This window comes from Panulirus ornatus, chromosome 47 (assembly GCF_036320965.1).
Source record: "Panulirus ornatus isolate Po-2019 chromosome 47, ASM3632096v1, whole genome shotgun sequence".
NCBI classification, from domain to species: Eukaryota; Metazoa; Arthropoda; class Malacostraca; order Decapoda; family Palinuridae; genus Panulirus; species Panulirus ornatus.
The window spans coordinates 19,897,365-19,924,344 of NC_092270.1; the positions used below are offsets into that span (position 1 = coordinate 19,897,365).

At 38.1% G+C, this 26,980-nt stretch overlaps 2 protein-coding genes across 2 annotated transcripts in view; one reads left to right on the top strand and one right to left on the bottom strand.

Annotated features, from left to right (window-relative positions):
• On the top strand, nt 1-15,592 carry LOC139763644 (cytochrome c oxidase subunit 5B, mitochondrial-like). Its single transcript, XM_071689906.1, has 3 exons — nt 1-157; nt 11,551-11,624; nt 15,136-15,592. Exons 1-3 carry the CDS (start codon nt 76-78, stop codon nt 15,343-15,345), a joined length of 366 nt encoding a protein of 121 aa, XP_071546007.1. The 5' UTR covers nt 1-75; the 3' UTR covers nt 15,346-15,592.
• The window catches only part of LOC139763643 (DNA repair protein RAD51 homolog 3-like), a 23,517-nt gene continuing 12,026 nt past the window's right edge, over nt 15,490-26,980 (bottom strand). Inside the window, exons 7-9 of the mRNA XM_071689905.1 lie at nt 23,995-24,196; nt 23,530-23,715; nt 15,490-16,732 (exon numbers count right to left, since the gene is read on the bottom strand). Of these exons, the coding sequence (XP_071546006.1) occupies nt 16,610-16,732; nt 23,530-23,715; nt 23,995-24,196 (511 nt within the window). The 3' untranslated portion in view covers nt 15,490-16,609. The remainder of the gene's footprint in view (nt 16,733-23,529; nt 23,716-23,994; nt 24,197-26,980) is intronic.

A 26,980-nucleotide genomic window follows, 5' to 3' on the forward strand; every position in this document is an offset into this window, starting at 1 on the left:
GAACCACAATACCTTCTTTACGCAATCCAGAAACCCGTCGATCAGCTGAGGTGCACTCTTCCTATTGCATCAGAAATGGCATCCCTGGTTGCTCGATCTGTGTCGCTGACTGCTCGCCGGGGTGTCCAGCTCACATCAGTCAGGTTTGCGAACAAAAGTAAGTTAATGATATGCTTATGGTTACTTGAGGTAGGTTAGCCCCAAGGAGAATGTTCACCGGGTACCCTCGTAAGGACAGATGTGCAGCCTTGATTTCACTAAGGGCATTTCATTTTTCGCTTGACGTTATTAAATATCAAAATGCTGTACTTGGCCCAAAGGGCAGTAGGATGAGCTCCTAGTTCGTGTTTGGTGGTAGATCAGAGATAAGGCCTCATACCGTACTAATGGAATTACCACCACCTTCAAGCATTGGCTTACCGGTGAACAGGAAAGAATTTAGTACAATTTCATATTACGTAGGCTTGTTGTCCCAGATAACCTGTGTTCTACTCGTGTGGAATCGTTATTACCCCTGCAAGGAGTGATTGAGTTTGGGATTTTTCTCTTTCACTCTGAAAATCGATCTTTTGGTGTGAATTATATTGTTAGTGTTTTGGGTTATGAAGGAGAGGGAAAATGTTGAGTTAGGTAATCTTTCTATTCATGTTTTTGATGCCTCTTCCCTCCAAGAACTCCCATCAAGGGACGGCCTTGGCAAAATAGTCTATACTTATCCCTGCCCCTACATGTCTCCCTCACATACCCCATTCCACACATTCTTTCACTGTCCTATCCCTCCAGTATTCCAATGTCCTATTTGCCCATGTCACAGATGGTCTTCCGCTCTCACCAAAACCTTTGATTATACTATCATATACTCTCCATGTAAACTCCCAGTCTTGCATTCTTTTCATGTGCTCAAACCACCTCAAAGTATTATATTTCACCCACTCTACCATTCCACAGTTCATTCCCTTTGCATTCCTTGCCATACCACATCTCTCACGCACCCTTTCATTTCTGTCTTCACTCCATCTAGTCACACCACATGTTCCTCTCTAACAGCTCTTTTCCACAGTCTGGATTTTTGACCTCTGTACATCATTCCACATCCATGTTTCATCTGTAGAAGTCAGGGTTGTGAGGACAATGATTTCCCTTGATTCTCTCTTTACTTCCATACTTACACCTGTACCCTTCATTATTCTATTAAGGGACCCAGTGACTCATCTTCCCTGTACTGCTCTCTCTTATCTCTCCTTCCATATCACCACGCTTCCCCGAGACAGCTCCCAGATACTTAAATTTCCTTACTTCCAGTCTTTTTCCCCCATATCCGCAGCACAATTTAGCACACTTTCTCTTTTCAGTCTATATGGTTTTACAGAATCTATACTTTTACTCTGTTTCCTTTCAAACACTGTTACTTTACTTTTTAATTGCATTTACCTTTAATCTCCTCCACTTACACACACATCATAAATCACACAACCTTCTGCAACTCGTCTTCACTCTCCGCTAACAACACAGTATCATCTGCAAACAGGCTTGCCACTAGCCATCATATCTCTGCCACACTCCATCTCTGCACCCCATTTCCCTAGGTTGCTCTCATCTCTCTTGTCGCTCCATCCATATTTGTATTCAAAAGCTAAGGTGACATCACACAGCCCTGCCTCACAACTAAATGTGTCCCAGAACTCTTGCTCAGCTCTCCATTCCTCTCTTACACACTCATTTGCTCCTCTGTTGAAGGCTTTTACACCATCCAAAAGTTTTCCTCTTATGCCTTATGCCCTTAACACATCCCACAAAGTATTCCACTCGACTCTGTCGTACACTTTCTCCAGATCCATAAAAGCTGCATATATCTTACCTTTCGCTAAATACTTTTCCAGTCACATTTATGACAAAAATCTGTTCCATGCATTCCCTACCTTTCCCAGTACCCCCTTGCTCTTTACTTATTCTGCATTCACTCGCTTCTCATCACTGTCAATTAATATCTTGCATATGCTTTTCCTGGTATACTGAACAGACTTATTCCCCTATACTTGCTGCATACATCCTTTGCACCTTTCCTTTGGATAGAGGAACAAAATAGCTTTCACTCAACCTTCTGTTTCCATTCTAAACTACAAATAAGATGAATCCACTCTATCACACTTTCCCCACCATACTTCAGCATTTCGGCCGTAATCCCATCCACTCCAGGTGCCTTTCCTACCTTCAGCCTCAGTATTGCCCTTCTTACCTCCCTCTTTGCTATAGACCCCTGCACTTGTATCCTCTTCCTTCCCTCCTCCATACCTGTGCATTTAACAGCTACTGCCTCCCCTTCTCCCACATTCATCAGTTCTTCAAAATACTCTTTCCATCTTCATTTTGCTTCCTCCTTTTGATTCAGCAATTCCCCTTCCTTACTTCTCACATCAACATTTCCACTCTGACATCCACCTCTCCTTTTTCACCTCCTTCCAGTATATTTTCTTATTATCAGGAATCTTCACTTTCTTCCAAAATCTTCATCTACTCTTTCTTTCCTTTTGTCTATCAGCTTCTTAACATTTCGCTTACATATTTTGTATTCTTCCCTCTTCCTTTGCTGAACTTCCACTGGTACATTCCTATTGAGCAGTCTACCATATGCCTTTTTCTTTTCTACCCCAGCATTTCTAACCTCTTCTGTCCACCATGCATTGGACTTTTTATTTTGTATCTCAACAACCTTGTATCCAATTACTGATAGTATTACTTTGATAGTATGTCTACAAACATTTTAAGCACCTCATTCACACATGACATTATTAGGTAATGCATAATACTAATAATTACTAAGACAAAGATAACTTGCTTATTTTAATGTTTAAGATACCTTGTGGGTTCTATTATTAGTGTAATTTCATCTTTAGCAAGACATTTACTGCACTGAACTGTACCTTGATTCATTTGGTTTGGAAGGTTAACGATGATTTTAGATGTATATTTAGTTGTAGTAATATTTCTGTTTGGTATCGATCCTTAAATCTGTGTTGACATCTGAACTCGCCCAATATATTTGCAAAACTGATTTCTTTGGATTCATACATTACAGTGCATAGTAGCATCCCAAGGAACACATGAATTATAAAGGGAATTAGGCATTTCATGACCCTATGTGCAAGTTTTCTTGTATCTGGTTTTCTTTGGTTTGTATGTCGACTTAAACCTAAAAAGTGAATGTTTTTAGTCAGATATCCACAGGACTGTCATAAATGTCCTCTTGTATAGTGCAAAGGCACTAGGAAATATTAGCACTTAATCTGATTGATTAATGTTCGCTGGAATTGAATGATTAATGTTCGCTGGAATTGAACAAAAGTGTTGCATTGCTTGGTCTTAGATTTAACTTTATTTTTAGTGTTTATTACCCCACAGTCTCCCCTGCTTTACAGCCATGCCCAGTTTATGAGAACTTCAATAGATGATGGTGCTACACCTAAAATACCACACTCTATGAATTTTTCTTAGTGTAGAATCCAGTGGTATCAATTTCAATAAATTCTCTCCTTTAGAAAAAGCATGTCCGTATTTCAAAAAGACGAGCGACTGTGCTGGGAGTGGGCAAGGGAAAGGTTATTTTGGCCACCATAGATCACAGCCTTTATTACCTTGTAGAACGAATGCCCATCCTTTACCACCATCTTTTTTTTTTTTACCAGCACTGCGCTTTGGTTCTTTTCTTTTGTCCAAAGGACAGAAAAGTTTTTAAAACTATTATTGTGAAACTTTAGGGGCACCATAGAAATATCTTATTGATTTGGACAAAGTGCATTTTATTGAACTGCTTTCAGAGAAGTGCTGCATGATTTGAAGTATTGTATTCTTGCTGTAATTATCTGTTTGTACTGTAAGGGAAAGTCAGCATTACACTTGTGGGGCTCTCTCTCTCATACATTTTCTACTCATATGTCTATGCTTTCAAAATAGTTGATAATGGTGAGGTCTAACAAGGTGTGTATGGTTCAGCTATGTAAGAATAGGTGAAATACTTTAAGATCATTTCAATCTTAGAAAACCATACTCAACATACCCCAACAACCAAAATGATTATTGGAAATATGCCAGTGTTAATTTTGTGATTGCTGGAGGTTGTCAGTGGGGACATGAGGTATACTTATCATTTTTTTTTTAATCATATTCAACTGTTATTGTTAAATCACTCCAATGTTAACAATCCTGTTAAGGATCCATTATGGTGTTATTGGCCAGATATTAAAAGATTCGTCTTATAATCCTTCAGGTTTACTAATCTTTTTAATGTGGATGTCTGTGTTTCTCTGTAATCTCATTTTTAGCTGACAAGCCCTGGTTTTGCTTGGTCTGAACCTCATATTTCCAAAAAGAATTCCATTTCTAATGCATATTATAGATTTCTTTCTACAGCTTGACTTGATTTTCTGTATAGCAGTCTTTGATACGTACCAGGGTCCTAGTCTGTTGACTGTCCTTAAGAAATGGCTTCTGCTCCTTCCTACCCTCTATTTTCAATGGTGTCTATACTGTGTTATGGTTATTTCCTCTTGTTCAACGGCCTCTGGGACATTTAGAATAGACCCTTGTGCCTTGTTTTGGTACATGCTGTGTGGGCATCTTGATTAAGTTGGTTAAGAGATCTTCTGTGCACAATGACACTCATTTTCTATGTGATGTCTGTGGAAGGAAAGGTAGGAGAAACTTGCATAAGTAAGCTTTAACAGGTTCTGGTTTAATAAGTAGTCCACATTCCATGTGGAATGTCCCTTCTAGAAATTTTGGGTCATTGTAACAGACATATGCAAGTAAGAGAAATGGGGAAAGGTGAATACAGGAATTTATCAATCATCGTACCACTTGACATGTTCCTGATATGTACCTCTTCAGAGAGAGGCAGATAGGAACCCTCAGACAGGTAGAATACACCATGGTGGATTTTTGCTTATTGGCATTGCAAAAAGCACTTTGCTAATGCGGGAGACAGCGACAAAATATAATGAATAATACATATAGATATATATGCTGACTTTATTTTTTCATAACCTTAGAATTGTTTGATTTCACAGTCTTACAAGATTATAGCAGCTTTCAAATGTGGTATGTTAATGTAAATAAAGTGGCCTTGTAAGTTTCGGGCTTAGGGTGTGTTGGGAGCATAAATCATAGTGTAAATTGCTACATAATATTATTCATTTGCATGTCATAATTCTTTGAGCTTCATGTATTAGATTATTCACTTAGTAATCTGATATGCTGTAAGCACCAGTATAAAGGTGGTAATAAGTTGAGTTATAATTTTATCTAGCTAGATTGCATGTCTTATTTTTTGTATGTTGTTTAAGATATGTAGTATTATAGTACATGTACATTTGTTTTTATCCCTGGGATGCCTTGAAATGTCCCTGTGATTCAGCTTGTAGTTTCAGTTGGTTATTTTGGCAGTTTTTATTCAAAATCAAAGACAGGCTAATTCAATCTCTGCAAATGATAGTTATTTACATTAGCATAAAGCACATATCTAGTGGTCAGAACTAATGGGATGCAAAACCATTTGCAACTCAAGGACAGGGAAAAACATTGATATGTGCATAATGCAGACACTTACATATTTTCAGTATAATATAGAAGCTGTAATATTTAGGCATAGATACAGAAGAATTAAAAGTTGAATTTGCTCTTGTTTGGAAGATAACCATCACGATTGTTTTTTTGTTGTGTGTTACAGTTGTGTGTGGATAATAGATTGTTAGGTGAAAATTACCTCCACCTATTTATAGTATTGCCCTAAACGCTGTATAGTTGATAGTGCAAATTAGGGGTTGAACTTATGAAATTGAACTTGTTAATTTCTTTTTTTGTCTTCCTTGAGTAATGAATTTTAGCCTGTTAATTTCTTTTTGTCTTCCTTGAATGATGACTGAGTTTCGATTAAATATGATATCATATTTTCCATAATAATTGGTAGTAATGTTTGGAAGAAGTGGGATGGAATTGTGCTGTGGCATACTCTCAGGCCATTAGTTATCTGTATCTAAACCCTTCACAAGCACAGACCCTTGTTGATTGATAGTACTTCAGTATAGATAATTTTATCTGATAGAATAAGAAAGTTTTCAATGTGAAGTGGGATGTAACTTGTCATTGACTGCTGTAATTAATGAAGTTAATTCTGAATTCTTTAATGTATGGTTTCAGAAGTGGTAGAGGATGTGTGGATCAGGTGTATGGTTTCAGAAGTGGTAGAGGATGTGTGGATCAGGTGTTTGCTTTGAAGAATGTATGTGAGAAATACTTAGAAAAGCAAATGGATTTGTATGTAGCATTTATGGATCTGGAGAAGGCATATGATAGAGTTGATAGAGATGCTCTGTGGAAGGTATTAAGAATATATGGTGTGGGAGGAAAGTTGTTAGAAGCAGTGAAAAGTTTTTATCGAGGATGTAAGGCATGTGTACGTGTAGGAAGAGAGGAAAGTGATTGGTTCCCAGTGAATGTAGGTTTGCGGCAGGGGTGTGTGATGTCTCCATGGTTGTTTAATTTGTTTATGGATGGGGTTGTTAGGGAGGTAAATGCAAGAGTTTTGGAAAGAGGGGCAAGTATGAAGTCTGTTGGGGATGAGAGAGCTTGGGAAGTGAGTCAGTTGTTGTTCGCTGATGATACAGCACTGGTGGCTGATTCATGTGAGGAACTGCAGAAGCTGGTGACTGAGTTTGGTAAAGTGTGTGGAAGAAGAAAGTTAAGAGTAAATGTGAATAAGAGCAAGGTTATTAGGTACAGTAGGGTTGAGGGTCAAGTCAATTGGGAGGTGAGTTTGAATGGAGAAAAACTGGAGGAAGTGAAGTGTTTTAGATATCTGGGAGTGGATCTGGCAGCGGATGGAACCATGGAAGCGGAAGTGGATCATAGGGTGGGGGTGGGGGCGAAAATTCTGGGGGCCTTGAAGAATGTGTGGAAGTCGAGAACATTATCTCGGAAAGCAAAAATGGGTATGTTTGAAGGAATAGTGGTTCCAACAATGTTGTATGGTTGCGAGGCGTGGGCTATGGATAGAGTTGTGCGCAGGAGGATGGATGTGCTGGAAATGAGATGTTTGAGGACAATGTGTGGTGTGAGGTGGTTTGATCGAGTGAGTAACGTAAGGGTAAGAGAGATGTGTGGAAATAAAAAGAGCGTGGTTGAGAGAGCAGAAGAGGGTGTTTTGAAGTGGTTTGGGCACATGGAGAGGATGAGTGAGGAAAGATTGACCAAGAGGATATATGTGTCGGAGGTGGAGGGAACGAGGAGAAGAGGGAGACCAAATTGGAGGTGGAAAGATGGAGTGAAAAAGATTTTGTGTGATCGGGGCCTGAACATGCAGGAGGGTGAAAGGAGGGCAAGGAATAGAGTGAATTGGAGCGATGTGGTATACCGGGGTTGACGTGCTGTCAGTGGATTGAATCAAGGCATGTGAAGTGTCTGGGGTAAACCATGGAAAGCTGTGTAGGTATGTATATTTGCATGTGTGGACGTATATATATACATGTGTATGGGGGGGGGTTGGGCCATTTCTTTCATCTGTTTCCTTGCGCTACCTCGCAAACGTGGGAGACAGCGACAAAGTATAAAAAAAAAAAAAAAATGTAGAAAAGAGGTATTTGACCTGTAGACCAGTTCATAGTCTGTCTTAAGCATTTTATGGACAATTGATACCATATATCATATTATTAATGTTATAGAAAATTAATCTGTGGCAAGCAATGAAAATGTGGACATTCTTTGCCTGTATAATTCATTGCATCCTCCAGCAAAAGCACAAGTTACAAAATAAGTCTGTAGATGTTTCATACCCTATTAATATTTTTACTTACTGTAGCATTAATAACACTTCATAAACAGGTTCTCTTCACTTGAGGTAACTTGGAGTTGTGTTTTGTATCACAGTGGATGGGGCTGAGGAAGGCTTGCAGGATAATGACAGTTACTTCTTTCTAGTTTTTTGAACATGTGTTACTGCTGTGACTTAAAAGCAGGGAACGTTTCATTCCTTATTAGTACAACATAGTTATACAAGAGACTGTATTTGATATCAAAACCAGATTATCCACCTTCATGGAAATTGATAAATTCAGAATTTCGCGTTCATCCTTCTTTCATTGAAAGGACCTTCCTGAATAATGTGGGGCTTGATGGTTAAGAATATATTGCATTTTATATATATTAATTTTTTACACCAATTGAAAAAGCACAAGTTGTTCTTGTGTGAGTAAGGTAGTGTCAGGAACAGGTGACAGAACCCTAGAGAGGGTAAATTTCTCTTGTGGGTCCTTGCTCTGCTCTTTTTAGAAAGTAATACAGAAAGGGAGGATTTCCTGACACCTTGTTCTGCCCCTCTTAGTATCCTTCTCTGACATGCAGGGAGTATGTGGGCAGTTTTTTTTCTCCCCCATCCCTATCATCACCCATACAGTTAAGAGTTTCACTAAGATGGTGCTTGAGTTTCCAAGAGTCTCAAATTATTTCATGCACTGCTATAGCTTCCCATTATGAGTACTGCATCCCTGCTTTTTTTATGTAAAGTTTCTGTTGATAAATCATAAAATCCCACTTGCTATCATAGTAGCTTCATTACAGTGCTGGGAGAATTTGAAGTTAATAGAGAGTGATCCCTAGATCCCTCACGCAAAGGGTTTCCTTTATTCTGTGGCACATCTGTTCTTAATCGAGGTTTCCTGTCTCCAACAGCTGACATTGATTAATGTTAAATGGCATGTGCCATTTTTTAGACCATTTAGCTGTTTTGCTTAGATCCTCTTGCAAGTTTAGCCTGTCTTCTTCAGTTAGTATGGCTTTGCCAGTCTTTATCTGCAAATCTAAACACGTAAGTCATTCAGCTGTACATAAGTGTCATTAATATGAACTGTGATGCTGACATTGATGTGGGGGTGAATAACTTATTGTTTGGATTTGTAGTTGACACAAATATCAGAAATGCCATAATAACTAAAGATAGAAAAATGCAGCTGGTGACCGAGTTTTGGAGAGTATGGGATGAGAAGATTGTTTTAAGTTTGGATGGAGAGGAAGTGAATTGCTTTCAGTACCTGGGAGTAGACACTACAACATGTAAAACAATAAGATCTGAAGTGAATCATGAGGTTAGAGAGGGAGTGGGCAACAGTGCTAGATTCATCGAGGAGTTTGTAAAAATTTTCTCGATGTTAGGGATGGAGTTTCTTGATTTTGAGGTCAGTGTCATAGTGATCTGAATAGGAAAAGTAATTTATAGTAGTGTCCCCTTTTACATCATCAGTGTTGACCTTGGTTCATTCATCATGATACTGTTCCAGTGTTTTGATTCCTATTAGTTTATTCTTGTTCAAGTTTGATGTAAAGGAAGAGCTTTATTGTCTAACTCTTAATTGGAAAGCTCTTGAATCTGGATTTTCCAGTGTTTCCCAGTGTAAATGTATCTTAATATCCGGTATCCGTACAGCATTATCTGGCACTTTTCAGCCTGCTCTTGATGCATTCTTGCAAAATCTTGATCAGGAAAATTTGTTGCCAAAGCCTAGTGAGACTGGCTAAACTGACAATAGAGTAGTCAGACACCATACTGTATGAATAATTCAAACAGTCTGAAGGTGCATGAGATTCAGATAATTTTTTTATTATTTCAACTGATTGCTACAAAGATACAATATTTCAAAACAGAATTGTCAACAATTTTGATGGTAAATTATTTTGGGGAAGTGGTGCTTATAGCCAGCATATTCTTATATCTGGCACTCTCCAGGTTTGATAGACGCTGGATCATAAAGCTGTCCCTCCATATTGTTTTCATTGTTTTGACTTTATACTCACCTGGGTTTTGCAGATCACTATAATTACAACATAAAAAAATTTTCTGTGATATATTCAAATGCACATTTTCATATGTGCCTTCTTGGCTTGTTTTCACCAATCCCAATATAGACCCTTATGGAAGAAAGAAAATTTTTAAAATAGAACTGAGGGTCATTGTTACTTGAAAGAAAAATTATATTTGCTCTGTGCAACTGATATTCACTAAACATTGTACAATTTCTTTATTTCTATGCACATCCCATAGAAAAATATTTGTGCTATAACTTACTGTGATCACATTGAGGTGATTGAGTGAGGTAGAACTAGGAAGGCTTTGAAATTGTCAGGAAATAGTTAAGCAAGGTATTGAAGGATCTTGATCTACATAATGCCCATGGATTTAATTTTCTGTATTTACTCAAGTGTAAAACATTTTTCAATTTAATATATTGTCATTGGAAAAGGGTTTAGTGTCAAGGGGACAAAGACAGTTAATGGTATGTTTGTTTTTAGGAGAGATCAAGAAATCACACTGTATGTAAAAAAGCAAGTAAATGGTTACTTGCAAAGGAGCGAATTCCTAAGAGAGAGGAAACAAGGGCTCGAAGAAAAGAGGTCATGTGTAACAAAAGCATTTAGATGTATTCAGTAGGGTGGGTTGTAATTCAGACTAAAGATGCGGCTGAATTGTGTATTTTAGGATAAGTATAAGGTATTTGACACCCACACCATAAGAGGTTAAACGATTCTTAAGCTGGCATAAGGGGAGATCTCTCATGCATCTCGTAGGGTAAATGAGTTTGAAGATGATGTTTGTCATGAAAAAATAACTGGAATTTACCAACAAAGGGACTAAGACTTTAGAGTTGGCTAGATACATGGTGGATAGAGTTCAGCCAAAGCAAATGCAAAAGTAATGAAGATGGAACATGGTGAAAGGTTTAGCTATGACTTGCATTTGGTAGAAAATAAGCAACTTAAGTCATTGTGCAATTGGGATTTGTAATCTGTATGCAGTGTCACTAGAACACAAGAGAATTGCTAAGGAGTCAACTTATCCACTGGGTAATAATAAAATTCCATTAAAGTGTGTTGGACCTAATTTGAGTATGCAGTTAAGTTTGGTCACTACATTTATAAGTAACAAGGCTTAGAGAAGGGCAACAAGGACAATACCTGAAACATAAGAGTTGGATTCCAGAGAAAGGTTACCTCACCATGAAAGAAAGAGTAAAAAGAAACAACCTTTGTTTCTTAATCAGATTCTTAAAGTTGATTATAGGTATTTTGACATGGAAATGGCATGATTCTGCTTAGAAATTTTGTGATGAAGACCTTAAAAGTTATGAATGAAATTAAATAGACATGATGGAAATATAGAAGTTAAAAAAGAAAATTGTAGTGAAGAAAGTTTTAGTAAGGGCCTAGAGAGTGTAGAATGTATTTATCATGTTTTTACCTGCACTTAGCATTAATTACAACCAAATTTAAAGTTGAATAACTTGCTTAATGATTATTAGAAATCTCCCCATACCAGTGTCAGGTTAAAAGCAAAAGTTTCCATAGGACCAATGTTGGAAGTTTAATGTAAAAGTGTCCTTGGGACCTGAAAAGGAAACAAACGATTGGCAGACCAGTGTTAGGTGTATGACTTTTGGTTTCTGACAGACAGTTTATAAGTTAACATATTTGATTATTGTATCTAAAAGCCATTTCTTTTTCCTCCCTCAGTGATGGCTGACCCATTGGAGCATGCTACAGGATTGGAAAAGCAAGAGCTCATGGCCAAGGCTGCGGGCAATGATGTGAGTTGCCATTATGTTATAGTTTGTTTTTTCATTTCAGTTTGCAATTTTACTATTTTTATTAGATTATTTTAGACTGATTTACAGTATCTTATCTTACACGGATGGCTACAGACTGTGTGGGCAAATGGCACCCATGCTTGTTCTTTAATTCACTTGAACTGAACTGGAAAGGCAATAGGTTATTTAAAAAAATCAAAAGCGTGTTTTAGCATCTAGGTTGAGTTTTCTTATCTTTGATTGTTCCATGTTTCCAGTGATGGTCTTAATGAACAAGTGTTTTCAGATGAGACAACATATAATCTTTGCTAGTCAATAAGAACACCTTCCCTTAGATTATATTAAGCCTTTATTGATGATTTCAGAAAAACATTGTAAATTAGTTGAAAAAAAGGAAGAAATTTCTAAGTTTTATATATTTTGAAAGCCTAAAAAGCTTGTGAGCTTTTCTAGGATTCATAGTCTCCAGTTTGGGACCCAGCATGGGTCTTAGCCAGGGAATGTCATGCTTCTTGTTTGCTTTTCCTCTATCATTCTTTTGTTAGTGCATGGTTATTGCTCACCCTTGCTACCCCATATAGCAAGTATCTCTTGGCTTGGATTCAAAAATTTCTCCAATTAGCCTCCCTTAGTTAGCACTAGGAGACTTTTTTTTTTTATATACATGGGGTCCTATCTCATGAAATGTCCATTGTCAGCTGCAGACTGGTTTAGATATTTGAGGATTGTGTTCGTCACCCCTTGATCTGTAATCTTTAAATCTTCGAAAATTTTTCGCCACTATAAGTCAGCCATGTTAATTCTCGTACTGTCTTTGTTAGTCTTCAGTGTTGATTCTATGTGCTTCTTAAAGTATGGTGGTCAAACATGAGTAGTCTATTCTAGTTTTAGCATAATGTATATTGTGAACATTTATTTTTGTCCTTAACTTCTGTCTTAAAATGCTGTCCTATATATGCTTGTAGTTTCTGTAGGGTTGAGGAACAAGTTAATTGGGAGGTAAGTTTGAATGGAGAAAAACTGGACGAAATGAATTGTTTTAGATATCTGGGAGTGGACTTAGCAGGGGATGGAACCATGGAAGCAGAAGTGAGTCACAGGGTGGAGGAGGGAGCAAAGGTTCTGGGAGCATTGAAGAATGTGTGGAAGGCAAGAATGTTACCTCGGAGCAAAAATAGGTATGTTTGAAGGGATAGTGATTCCAACAATGTTGTATGGTTGCGAGGCATTGGCTATAGATAGCGTTATGCGGAGGGTGGTGGATGTGTTGGGAATGAAATGTTTGAGGACAATATGTGGTGTGAGGTGGTTTGATTGAGTAATGAAAGGGTAAGAAAGGTGTGTAGTAATAAAAAGTGTGTAGTTGAGAGAGAGCAGAAGAGGGTGTGTTGAAATGTTTTGGACACATGGAGAGAATGAGTGAGGAAAGATTGACAAAGAGGATATGTGTGTCAGAGGTGGAGGGAAGAAGGACAAGCGGGAGACCAAATTGAAGGTGGAAAGATGGAGTGAAAAAGATTTTGAGGGATCGGGGCCTGAACATACAGGAGGGTGAAAGGCGTGCAAGGAATAGAGTGAATTGGAATGATGTGATATACCAGGGTCGACATGCTGTCAATGGATTGAACTGGGGCATGTGAAGTGTCTGGGGTAAACCATTGAAATGTTTGTGAGGCCTGGATGTGGAAAGGGAGTTGTGGTTTCGGTGCATTACACAGGACATTTAAAGACTGAGTGTGAATGAATTTGGCCTTTTTTTTTTTTTTGTCTGTTCCTGGCACTTTTCACTGGAGGGGGGGGAATGCTGTTTCTTGTGTGGCAGAATGGCAACAGAAATGGATGAAGGCAGCACGTATGGATATGTACATGTTGAAATGTATGTATGTATGTGTGCGTTTATGTATATATGTGTATGTGGGTGGGTTGGGCCATTCTTCGTCTGTTTCCTTGCGCAACCTTGCTAACGCAGGAGACGGCAGTTAAGTATAATAAATAAGTAGTTTCTTCTATTTTTTAAATTTTTCATTAAACTTGCTTGTTTTCTAGCAAGTTTTAAAGAACTGGAAAGAAGCAATCCCAGGCAAATATCTCCATCTGAAGTCTTTTGCAGCTTCATGGCTGTGCTGCTACTAATTGCAGGAAAATTTTGAACTCTGTTGGATTGAGTAGTTTCTTTGAGATTGTATTCCCTTTCATCATTAGGCTTCATACAGTCTTGCTAAAGGTGACTTGTCACATGTGTAATTATGAGCAGGCATAGTCCAGAAACACCCATTTGTAAGTTTATAAGGTAAACTGTTTGATACTCCGTAGTATCCAAAAAGGCTCCTATTAGTTCTTTTGAGAAAGACCTTGAAAGTAAAATGTAATTGTAATACAGTATAATACTTAACTCTTTAATCCCCTCAGCACTCAGAATTGCTAATGCTTCTGAAAAATGAGTTTTTCAAGGGAGAAATAATTTCTATAAGGAAAGAGCATCATAGAATAGGATAAGAGAAACTAGTGAAATAGGCCATGTTGTTCCCATGGAGAAATCAAAACATAATAAATGCGTATTGCTGAGCTAGTGCTTAGAAGTACATCACCTGGTATCGCATCTAATTTTTATAGTGTCTTGATGCACTGCTTTTATCACCAAATAGATTTTTATGTGCATCATTATACTGCTTATCTCTGTGGAGCAAATACTACTGGATGTTATGTTCACTAAGCAGTCTACTTTAACAGCCTCCCCATGACAAGGCTGTAGAATAACTTAAGAGGTCACATGAAACTTGTTTAATAAGGCCTTAGGCATCTTATACCACCACCTTAGATCAACTGAAATTCAGTTAGCTCAAAAGCAGATTGTAGAGGATCATCGATCAACTTGAGGTTCTCTACCAAACAGCTGATCTGTGTTTGGTCTCGTTAAATTGGTTCCATGAGAAAAAATTAATCAGTCTCCTGAGTCATCATAAGACATCACCAGGTGTTGATAGAATTCATAAGGAAATGCGACGTTTTAGTTTTTTTTTCCTTCCCCATTACGGACAAAAGTCTACATCAAGACTGGGCCTTAATTGAAATATAGAGAGAATTATGAAATGGAAAAAGAAAAGACAAGGGAAAGTAGTTGTGAATTTTTGAGAAAGTGAAGAACCTGTCTTTTGAAATGTGCCAGGTCGTAGTTAATGGGACAGGCATGAGAAGGTAAGAGTTCCAAAGCATCAACATGTAGGGAAAGAAGCAGGTATGAAAACAGCCTGTCGTCAGGTTGCTAGAAAGATGTTTATATTTTTTCTATATTGTGGATTTTGCAGGTTTTGGTAAGCTCATATCCCGGTGTCTGATTTTTAGTGGGTGTACTCAAATATGCATACAAGTTTGGGCAGAGGCCACAGTTTTTAAAAAATCAAATTTTTGAAACATCCATTTTCCTTAGGGAGGTATGTATGCATCAGCAACATTTAGGATTTTGCTGGCTGTCTACTCAAATATGTTAATAGTAGATAATGCTTTCTTTCAGAATCCCTTCGACATGAGAGTATACAAGCGCGTAAGTGGTGATCAGAACAATCCAACTGTTGTTCCTTCTTTCTATGAGAAGCGACTTGTTGGCTGCATATGTGAGGAGGATGCTACTTGTGTCAACTGGATGTGGTTAGAAAAAGGTGAAAAAAAGCGATGTGAATGTGGATATTGGTTCCAGCTGACAGATGCTAAACCCCTTGTCTAATTAAAGTGATAATTTCAATAATGCGTGTGTTGAATGTCTATTGACACTGGATAAATGGTGCAGAGTAATACCATTCCCATCCCAGGGGATATTTTTCTTGTACATAAACTTCATTACTTCTGGGGTTAAATCCTATAGACTGCATAATGTGGCAGTTTCTGTATTGATTACTTAAAAGTATCTCCAGGGTATACATGTATTTATATATGAAGACAAAATAAATTAGCTATTGAATAAAGTAGAACAAGTTCCTCAATATCCTCCTCACCAGTGTCTAATGGGAAATTACTCCTGATCAATAGAATATTGGGGGAAAAAATTCATCAGATGCCAGATTTGAAAAATTACATAAGCAACTACTTGTGGATAACCATACCAGTTATCTCTGTAGCACGGGTAAAATTTGGCCCCACTGATCAATTTGCTTACTGATTATCTTCTTTTACAGTAATTTACATACACTGCAAGTTAATGATACTTACAAATTTGACATTTTTGCATTGCCTTCTTGGGAAAAGAAAATTACTTTGACTCCAATGTGGTCTTGTTCCCTCCACTTCTGACCATATACCCTATTTGTTAACCTCTCCTCACTCACTTTCTCCATATGTCCAAACCAATTTAACACATCCTCTTCTGCTCTCAATCACACTTTTTATTTCCACACCTCTCTCTTTACATTAATTACTCGATCAAAACTCCTCACGCCACATATACTCCTTGAACATTTCATTTCCAACACATACACCCTCCTCTGCACAACTGTATCTATAGTTTATGCCTCGCAGCCACATAATACTGTTGGAACTACTATTCCTTCAAATATATCCACTTTTGCTCTCTTGAAATAACATTCTTTATCGTTCCCAGAGCCTTCCACCCTTCTTCACCCAATGACTCGCTTCTGTTCCATGGTTCCATTTACTGCCAAGTCCACTCCCAGATATCTAAAACGTTTCACTTCCAATTTTTCGCCATTTAAACTCACTTCCCAACTAACTTGTCCCTTAACCCTGCTGAACATAACCTAGGTGGGGTGGTGGCAATGAAGAATGGTGGAAAGAGAGAATGTTATATCAGAGAGCAAAAATGGGTATGTTTGAAGGAAGAGTAGTTCCAACAATATAACCAATTTCATATCCACCCTTAAAAGATGAGAAAAAGCCCCCTTACATAAGGCACTGTAAAATTGTCTCCCATCCTGAAAAAATGTGCCAATTCTTTGTGGTATCACTGGTATTTATCACAATGGCTATGGAAAAGGTCATACATTTTCCACATTGGTGCTAGCAAGTTTTCTCCTCTTAGATTCTGGTGTATCTGCACAGCTTGTAGGTTCTTTCTCTGAAGTCATTGTCGTTAAGTCCCTTATACCAGCCACGGTCACCTGCAAGTATGTTAAACAGTCAATATCTTCTTTGAATGCAAAGGTGAGTAATGTGGCAGTTGAGGGAATAATTGGTATGCATGGGGTGTTCAGTGTTGTAAATGGAAATGGTGAAGAGCTTGTAGATTTATGTGCTGAAAAAGGACTGATGATTGGGAATACCTGGTTTAAAAAGCGAGATATACATAAGTATACTTATGTAAGTAGGAGAGATGGCCAGAGAGCGTTATTGGATTACGTGTTAATTGACAGGCGTGCGAAAGAGAGACTTTTGGATGTTAATGTGCTGAGAGGTGCTACTGGAGGGATGTCTGATCATTATCTTGTGGAGGCTAAGGTGAAGATTAGTATGGGTTTTCAGAAAAGAGGAGTGAATGTTGGGGTGAAGAAGGTGGTGAGAGTAAGTGAGCTTGGGAAGGAGACCTGTGTGGGGAAGTACCAGGAGAGACTGTGTACAGAATGGAAAAAGGTGAGAACAATGGAAGTAAGGGGAGTGGGGGAGGAATGGGATGTATTTAGGGAATCAGTGATGGATTGCGCAAAAGATGCTTGTGGCATGAGAAGAGTGGGAGGTGGGCTGTTTAGAAAGGGTAGTGAGTGGTGGGATGAAGAAGTAAGAGTATTAGTGAAAGAGAAGAGAGAGGCATTTGGACGATTTTTGCAGGGAAAAAATGCAATTGAGTGGGAGAAGTATAAAAGAAAGAGACAGGAGGTCAAGAGAAAGGTGCAAGAGGTGAAAAAAAGGGCAAATGAGAGTTGGGGTGAGAGACTATCAGTAAATTTTAGGGAGAATAAAAAGATGTTCTGGAAGGAGGTAAATAGGGTGCGTAAGACAAGGGAGCAAATGGGAACTTCAGTGAAGGGCGTAAATGGGGAGGTGATAACAAGTAGCGGTGATGTGAGAAGGAGATGGAATGAGTATTTTGAAGGTTTGTTGAATGTGTCTGATGACAGAGTGGCAGATATAGGGTGTTTTGGTCGAGGTGGTGTGCAAAGTGAGAGGGTTAGGGAAAATGATTTGGTAAACAGAGAAGAGGTAGTAAAAGCTTTGCGGAAGATGAAAGCCGGCAAGGCAGCAGGTTTGGATGGTATTGCAGTGGAATTTATTAAAAAAGGGGGTGACTGTATTGTTGACTGGTTGGTAAGGTTATTTAATGTATGTATGACTCATGGTGAGGTGCCTGAGGATTGGCGGAATGCGTGCATAGTGCCATTGTACAAAGGCAAAGGGGATAAGAGTGAGTGCTCAAATTACAGAGGTATAAGTTTGTTGAGTATTCCTGGTAAATTATATGGGAGGGTATTGATTGAGAGGGTGAAGGCATGTACAGAGCATCAGATTGGGGAAGAGCAGTGCGGTTTCAGAAGTGGTAGAGGATGTGTGGATCAGGTGTTTGCTTTGAAGAATGTATGTGAGAAATACTTAGAAAAGCAAATGGATTTGTATGTAGCATTTATGGATCTGGAGAAGGCATATGATAGAGTTGATAGAGATGCTCTGTGGAAGGTATTAAGAATATATGGTGTGGGAGGCAAGTTGTTAGAAGCAGTGAAAAGTTTTTATCGAGGATGTAAGGCATGTGTACGTGTAGGAAGAGAGGAAAGTGATTGGTTCTCAGTGAATGTAGGTTTGCGGCAGGGATGTGTGATGTCTCCATGGTTGTTTAATTTGTTTATGGATGGGGTTGTAAGGGAGGTAAATGCAAGAGTCCTGGAAAGAGGGGCAAGTATGAAGTCTGTTGGGGATGAGAGAGCTTGGGAAGTGAGTCAGTTGTTGTTCGCTGATGATACAGCGCTGGTGGCTGATTCATGTGAGAAACTGCAGAAGCTGGTGACTGAGTTTGGTAAAGTGTGTGGAAGAAGAAAGTTGAGAGTAAATGTGAATAAGAGCAAGGTTATTAGGTACAATAGGGGTGAGGGTCAAGTCAATTGGGAAGTGAGTTTGAATGGAGAAAAACTGGAGGAAGTGAAGTGTTTTAGATATCTGGGAGTGGATCTGTCAGCGGATGGAACCATGGAAGCGGAAGTGGATCATAGGGTGGGGGAGGGGGCGAAAATTTTGGGAGCCTTGAAAAATGTGTGGAAGTCGAGAACATTATCTCGGAAAGCAAAAATGGGTATGTTTGAGGGAATAGTGGTTCCAACAATGTTGTATGGTTGCGAGGCGTGGGCTATGGATAGAGATGTGCGCAGGAGGATGGATGTGCTGGAAATGAGATGTTTGAGGACAATGTGTGGTGTGAGGTGGTTTGATCGAGTAAGTAACGTAAGGGTAAGAGAGATGTGTGGAAATAAAAAGAGCGTGGTTGAGAGAGCAGAAGAGGGTGTTTTGAAATGGTTTGGGCACATGGAGAGAATGAGTGAGGAGAGATTGACCAAGAGGATATATGTGTCGGAGGTGGAGGGAACGAGGAGAAGAGGGAGACCAAATTGGAGGTGGAAAGATGGAGTGAAAAAGATTTTGTGTGATCGGGGCCTGAACATGCAGGAGGGTGAAAGGAGGGCAAGAAATAGAGTGAATTGGAGTCATGTGGTATACAGGGGTTGACGTGCTGTCAGTGGATTGAAGCAAGGCATGTGAAGCGTCTGGGGTAAATCATGGAAAGCTGTGTAGGTATGTATATTTGCGTGTGTGGACGTGTGTATGTACATGTGTATGGGGGGGGGGTTGGGCCATTTCTTTCGTCTGTTTCCTTGCGCTACCTCGCAAACGCGGGAGACAGCGACAAAGTATAAAAAAAAAAAAAAAAAAAAAAAATCTTCTTTATTGCATTTCAAGACTAAACTCTACATCACTACATTTTATTACACTAAATATATATCAGGGAAATGGAAGCTTGCTAATATAATGCTAATTTTTAATAATGGTAATAAATCACCGCCCAAAAATCATTGTTCAATCAGGTTAACATCTGAAGTTGGTGAACTCATGGAAACCATCATTCGGGATAAGACTGTAAATTGTTTAGGGGACCATCCCGTAACAGATGACTCTCAGCATGGTTTTTCTGACAAATTCATTCATGTCCAACAAATCTTCATATCTTTAATGATATAATCAACATGTATGTTGAAAGTAAAGCAGGTGATGTCATGTATCTAGATTTTAAAAAAGCATTCGACATTCGAAAGAATTCTACACCAAAGACTATTAACTAAAGTCACATGGTACACAAGGGGTTATACTTTGGTGGTTAGGAAATTTGAAACAGGCCATAAACAAAGAATTGTAATTAATGGTCAAGCCTCAGAATGGTTAAATGTAACAAGCAATGTACCACAAAGACCGGCTCATTCTCATGTTTTTACGTGATATTTATAATGGGCTGCATTATGTCAACATTTGCATTAGATACTAAGTAGGAAAATAAATCTAAAACAAAAATTGAACAACTAAAGCTTCAAGTAGACATAAGCCACATGGACGACACTGACAAGTGATGTCAATATTGATAAGTGCAAGGCTGTACATGTCAGTGGTAAAGTTGAAATGGCAAGCTACAATGTGAATTCTGGTGAACAGGAAAAGCTAAATGAGGAAAAAGATGGGTGTAATAGTATCTGGTGATCTAGAGCCAAGTAAACAGTGTACAGAAGCAGTTAAAAAGCAAACAATATTCTTGGATTTATTGGTAAGGCTATCAAGTATAAGTACAGGGAAATTATCCTTACTCTTTACAAGTCAACAGGGCATCCCCGTTTTGCATATTTAGTTTCGATTACCCTACTTGAAGAAAAATGCCAACAAGATATATAGTACAGAAACGAGATACCAAGATGATTCCTGGACTAAAACGAATGCTATATGAGCCAACTAAGCAATTTAAATCTGTATAGTTTAGAAAAAAGAAGGTTAAGGGGTGAACTGATACTGGCATTCAAATATATATATGGCTTCAATTATCTCAATCTAACAACCTACACAAGAATAGATTAATCTGATTTCACTAATAGTAATAGTTACAAATGTGCGGACAGTTTTACCTCAAACGAGGCATAGTACATTTTCTTCAATTGGATTGTTAACATCTGGAATGATTTACCAACTAAAGGAGTTGATAGTAGTAGCATAGGTACGGTTAAGGATAGATGATAAATATTTCTTCAAATCCACAACTGACATTATTTGCCCTTCTTGGCTACATGAAAAGTTTATTTTTGTTTTAAATATGTACATATTTCTGTTCTTACCACACTGATCTATGAGTTTCATATCCCTTCCTCTATTAAAAACAGCCTTGAAGGGACCTAGTGGTCTGTTGCTGTTTGAATTTTTTTTTTGTATTCCTTTGAAATGCAGACAGTATTTACTGGAAATTTAAGCAGCCACCAACCAGGGAAGTATATTATATTACCAGTAGAACATGCCTGAGTGTCAGGAAGGTTAATAATGGCTGTGTAGTGAGCCAGCACTTCAGTGGTTGTCAAGTTGCACCTGACATCTCACACAACTCATTCTTTGTAACCAGATTTTCCTGCAGCGATTTTTATGCAATCCCTGCCTTTCGGCAAAATAGTAGGAGCAACAGGCAAAAGTAGTAGGTGGGAACACTCAGGCAGGAGCATTAGGAAGAAGTAATAGGTTGGAACAATAGGCAGGAAAATTAGGTAGTAGTACTAAGTATAAACATTAGGAAGGATTCTCTGGAAACACTGCTAGGATTCCCTCTGTCAGTGACATGTTGAGGGTGAGACACTAAAGACTAAGAAGCAGCACTGGAGTTTACCACTCATGGAGACTTTTGCCATGGCCAGACCCTTGAGAGTATTCCTTGAGGGAACGGGCATCGGAGGCATATACATAGATACAAAAAGAGAAGTGGCCTCAAGACTGATCCCTGCATGACAACACTTGTTATACCTAATCATTCTGCCAATGAAAAACTAGAAATCCATAGTTTATAGACAAAAAGCATGGCAGAAAATTGAAGGATCCATAGAGAATATACAGGACCTTAGAGGATCTCGTTGAAAAACTAGAGTAGTTAAACATGAGAATTCCGCAAAATATAAAAATATTTTAAGTTCCTAGCAAGAAACATGTTTTGCTCAATAAAAATAGAAATCTTAAGGAAGAAAACAAAACAAATGGCTAAAAATAGGAAAAGACAATTGTGCGACGATACAGTGAGTGCTACACATTAACCCTGTCTCAAAGCATAATCAAACTGTAGGTGGGTAAATCTTTCCCATCTCCAATGATATTTCTCTAACTTCCCACTTAAAAGTCACTATCATTGTAATGTATTCTATCTTGGAAACTTCATATTACATGATGGTTAAGAATGCCCCAAACAAACAGAACCTGTTTCATTGGCAATGAATCATCTCTTCCGGTATGCTGCTTCAGTTATATAAAGGAATGACTCATCCTAGCCTAGATCACTATTCACACGTCTGGTGTAGTTCAACCTCTGCATTCTTATACAGCAGAGCCAATTATAAAGCAACAATTATTAACTCTTCCTTATGCTACAGAGTTAGTTCTCTATCCCTCTGCTAATGATTTCATTTTAGGTTCTGCATCCAAGAACTTGCTATGTGTGAGCCTCCATCACTAACTATATCATGTAAAACACAGCAAACCAATGTGTTATGAGATTACTGTGTAGCCATAAGATACTCAAAGGTGGGCTGTTGCAATGCCTATTTTCCCTTAATTGCTAAGCTTTGGAAATCTACCTGTTCATGTTATTCCCAGCAACCTGTGACTTATCCCTTCTTAAAAAGGCAGGCTGTCCATACCTCAAACCCTCTCAGATTCTTTTTCTCTCTATCTAATCATCTCTTCAGCCCTCATTATGTTCACATAATTCCTTTGTTGTGGCAGTCCTAATACCCAAGACACACTGTGGGTGTGGAATATTTTCCTAATTAGAGTTAATCAGAACATCATGTTCTAAACAATGTGATATACAAATGAAACATTGTTTCTGTCTGGAATTTACTACTTATGGAGACCCTTTGCTATAGCCACCCCGGCGAGGGAGTTTCCAGAGGGATCAGGCATCAGAAATATTTATAGATACATAGCAAGGTACTCTTTAACTTATGTGGTTTCACTGTTAGGTTTATGAAATACTCCAGTGGTCCTATCACCCATACATAATGAGACGTGTGATATTTCTGAAAGCATTTTTTCACAAATATAATTACTAATGGTTTTCATCACTCTTGTAAGTGTCACAGTTTTGAAAATTAATGCAAGGGTTGTACAGTACAAGCCAACTTGACATCACACAGACTGAGCAGTGTATGGAAAAACATTTTAGCTATAGCATCTTGGAGCAATGTGTGGATGCCACTACAAGCGTTAATGATAGTGTAATCAGCCTCAGGAATGGCAGCTAACTTAAGAAACCTGATATGCAAAGTGGAGCAGGAAATGCAAAATTTCTCATGACCTGCAGATTGATTATGGAGCTGATGAAGGTTTAAAGCCTGGTCTTGAGAGCATTTGTCTGAGACTGGAACCTTTAAAATAAAGAAAATACATCCTGTATAGTTTAAAGGGAAGCATGAGTATATGGGGCAAATGAAACCATAGAACAGCAGTTGATACCATGGTGCTCTGATTCTGAAGTGTGTATGCAGCCACAGCAGGTAGACCAATCACAGATAGAAGGAAAGCAGATCTATTCCTATTCCATAGCAATGGCTCTACATGCAGTAATCAGTACTTTCACAACCATAAAGTACCTAATTATAAACAAGTTTAAAACATTTGCTGACAAGTTTTTTACAAAGCACATAATACTTTTCATTACGAGACTAAGTCTTTTCCATTCTACAAATACCTGAAAATTTACTGAAGAATTATTTCTATGCGGTGCCTTAGTGAGTGTAGCAACTCTCGTCTGACCACACCAGTGAAGAGTAAGACGCAGAGTGGGACAGTGACCCCATGTCTCCCCTAGTGCTGCCACTAGTTGTGATGATCCAGCATTCTCTATTTTGGTTGTCATCTGGTTAGTTACAATTACCTAAAAGTAAAATGGTATAACTGCATTGGTAAAAAAAAATTCAAAAAGATTCTGCATGGGATACCTGCTTTAAATGGGTTACAATATCAAATACTTTGACAAATACAGATATCCCATACGTAACAGCAACTCACCAAAATTTTGCTATAACATACCTTGTGAATTATGAAACCAATTCACTCTTAAAGACAGTATAAATCTCCTACATAAATGGAAATAATGTTCAAAACTTTAATTGCAAATAAATCAGCAAAGAACAAAGAAATTTGTAAAACCTACTGCCATGTTATACTTTGTAGCCTGCTGTATGAGTTCTTGCGTCATACGGCAAAGCAATCCTGTTCGAGCTATCATGTCTGGGAAATCATGCCGAAAATGGAAGGCAATAGAATCAATAACAAGAAGCTGAATTTTGGCATTGGACTGAAGAAGTGATGGAATATGCTTTATGACAGCCAGCATTTCAATATAACTGTGACACCTGTAAAGAAAGTTAAAAACACTATTTTCAGTGTGAATTACTTGAAAGAAAAGCTTCACAATATTGATACACATCTTGATATCATCTTTTACCAGACTTATATATTTTGTGCATGCATGCAACTGCATCCCCTAACATTTCACCCACCTGTTACCTCCATATATTCAGTGTTACAGCATCCCCTAACATTTCACCCACCTGTTACCTCCATATCTTCAGTGTTACATTCTCAAATTTGACATGATCATTCTAAGTATGAAAGTAGCAAGTACTTGCTTTCAGCCTACGAGGGGAGGTAATATGCTTGATTTAGTTCATGCATCTCAGTAGTTTGTATTAACAAATACCCAAGTTGGAGAACATCTAGGCACTTGTGACCATAATATGGTTAGGTTCGATGTATATATCAAAACCAGTATTATTACCCCTAACTTTAATGGGCCATGCAATGCAGTAAAGTCTCACCTTGATGGTTCAATGCCTAGAGGAATTATGGGCCTGTTTATAGACCATCAAGTCACATTCATCTCCATGCACAACAGAAACAATAAAACCAACAAGCCTGAATGGTCCTCCCAAGATATTGCAAGAGCTGTATGGTGCAGAAATAAACTCTATAGGCATAAGGAATCAGACGATGACCCAAATATTGCAACACAAGAATACAAGATGAGTACTGAAAGAGATAATAAAAAAGATTCTTTAAGATTTTTTCTAGATATATTAACATAAAAAAAAATATATAAGGAATGGAGTAGGACCCTGTCGTGGTATCATGCTAACAGCAATTAACCATTACCGCAACTAACTGATTAACCAATGACACCTGCTGAGAGAGTAATTAAGAATTAGTGTATCATTCTTCATCAGGAATAATATGGGCATAGGAAGTCGAAAGGCTGGAGCTCGAGTTTATCCTTAGCACTGTTTATAACAAAAAGTGAAGGTATGCATGATATATTCATGTTCATTCTACCTTATGAGTTTCCTATAAAATTTCTTTCAGGCTTATTAATCCTGCAAGATTTTTTTTTATATCTGTTTTCCTCCCAGCGTTTGCCAGAGGGTTGGGAGAAAGCCTTTGCTTTGCTATTCTTTTCTTATACTTACAAGGGGGCCCTTTTCTTTTTTTCTTGTAATTAAAGCCAGACCACCTTGCTTGGACTCTGGGTCTGTGTTGTCTATGTATCTTGATAACATTCATATCATGATGCTTTATCCTACATTTAGACTAAGGATGTAAGTGTACAGTCTTCCACCATCTTCACACTTTCGAAATGGAGTCCCAGCAGCAATGTTTACAAAATCTGCAGGCAAATTCTACATACTGATTTGGTTATTAATAAGCAGTTATCACTTACTTTTAGTATGAACTAAATTTATGAGATAAAGGGATACTTCTGTTTGATAGAATAAGAAAGAGGAAAAGAGCGAAATGAAAAGTAACTTAGTAATCTTTAAAGAAGAAAATGGAGCCTGAAGATCTGTGCCAGCTGCTGTGCATAAGCATAAAAAAAAATCAATGAAGAAAATTTTCTTTTATCTTATAGAAGAAACTTGAGGAACACTGGTGATACAGCCTTGCCCGCTCTAGTAGCTGGACATCAATGCCGAAAGCCAAAACTCATTTACACATCTAACAATACAGCAACCCATCATAGTCAATCACATCATTGGCATGGTTGTGAGATGGCACCTTCCATCCACCAACCCTCATTACTCACTAACTTAGGAGTCTGTGCTTTGGGCCAATTACTCTCAAGATTCAAGGAAGTATTTTAAGAATACAGGTGATGGAAAAATAAAGGGAAGCTTATACAGCTCTACCTGTGGCAGATGATTCTCATGCATCAAAATTAACATTCCATGACGAGATATTAGAAAGTATGCCCACATCAAAGGAGGAACTTAAAAACCTAAAAAAAAAAAGGGGGAGGGGTGGTCAATTCTAGATCATCTCTGGATGGCAATAAATAAGAATCACAAGAGGAAAGTCAACAAGATCTAAACAGAGGGACAGTGTAATAAGGTGACTGTTGGACACCAAAGACTCCTTTTGATAATCTCATCCAACAGGGAATTCCTTAAGAAGCAGCCCTGTTTGTGAAATGTGCATTAACTTCTAGATATAACAAGAAAGTTGCAGATAACAGGTTACAGTCAACCATACATTATGCAAGCTTGGCCAGGAGGAATCACATTTTCCAAAACAAGCTGAACCTCATGTTAGAACAAAAAAAAAAAAAAAATGGGGAATACATAAGAGAACTTCCTAAAAAGGTGAAGGTACAATGTGCACTAAACTGGAAAGGAACAAGAGACTCGCATGTAGCCACTCTTACCAACATTCACAGATAACAAATCCTAAAAAGAGAAACAAAGCATAACCTGGGGTATATAACAAATATCTAACTTGGCAAACTGATTCCCATGAAGGCCCCTACAATTTCTGAATTTGCAGTCACATTCAATGGAAAATGCATTTACACCTTCCAATCAGCAAAATTTATAATCTTGCAAAGCATTATGCCTTCTCTAATGATTAGTCAAATACTGAAACTAAAGCTGTATTTACTGCAAGGATGGATTAATGTATCCTTTATAATCTCAGCAATATTTCTTGGCAAAGGTCAATAAAGTCAATAATCTCCAAAGTTGGTTTTGTAAGTCTAAAGCAATCTAAGAAAGGGGACAGTGCAACCACTTAACTCTGCTAATCAAAGATTGTTTCAAAATCTATCTTGTTCTACCGAGTACCAGTTCAGGCTCAATTATTTTATAAGA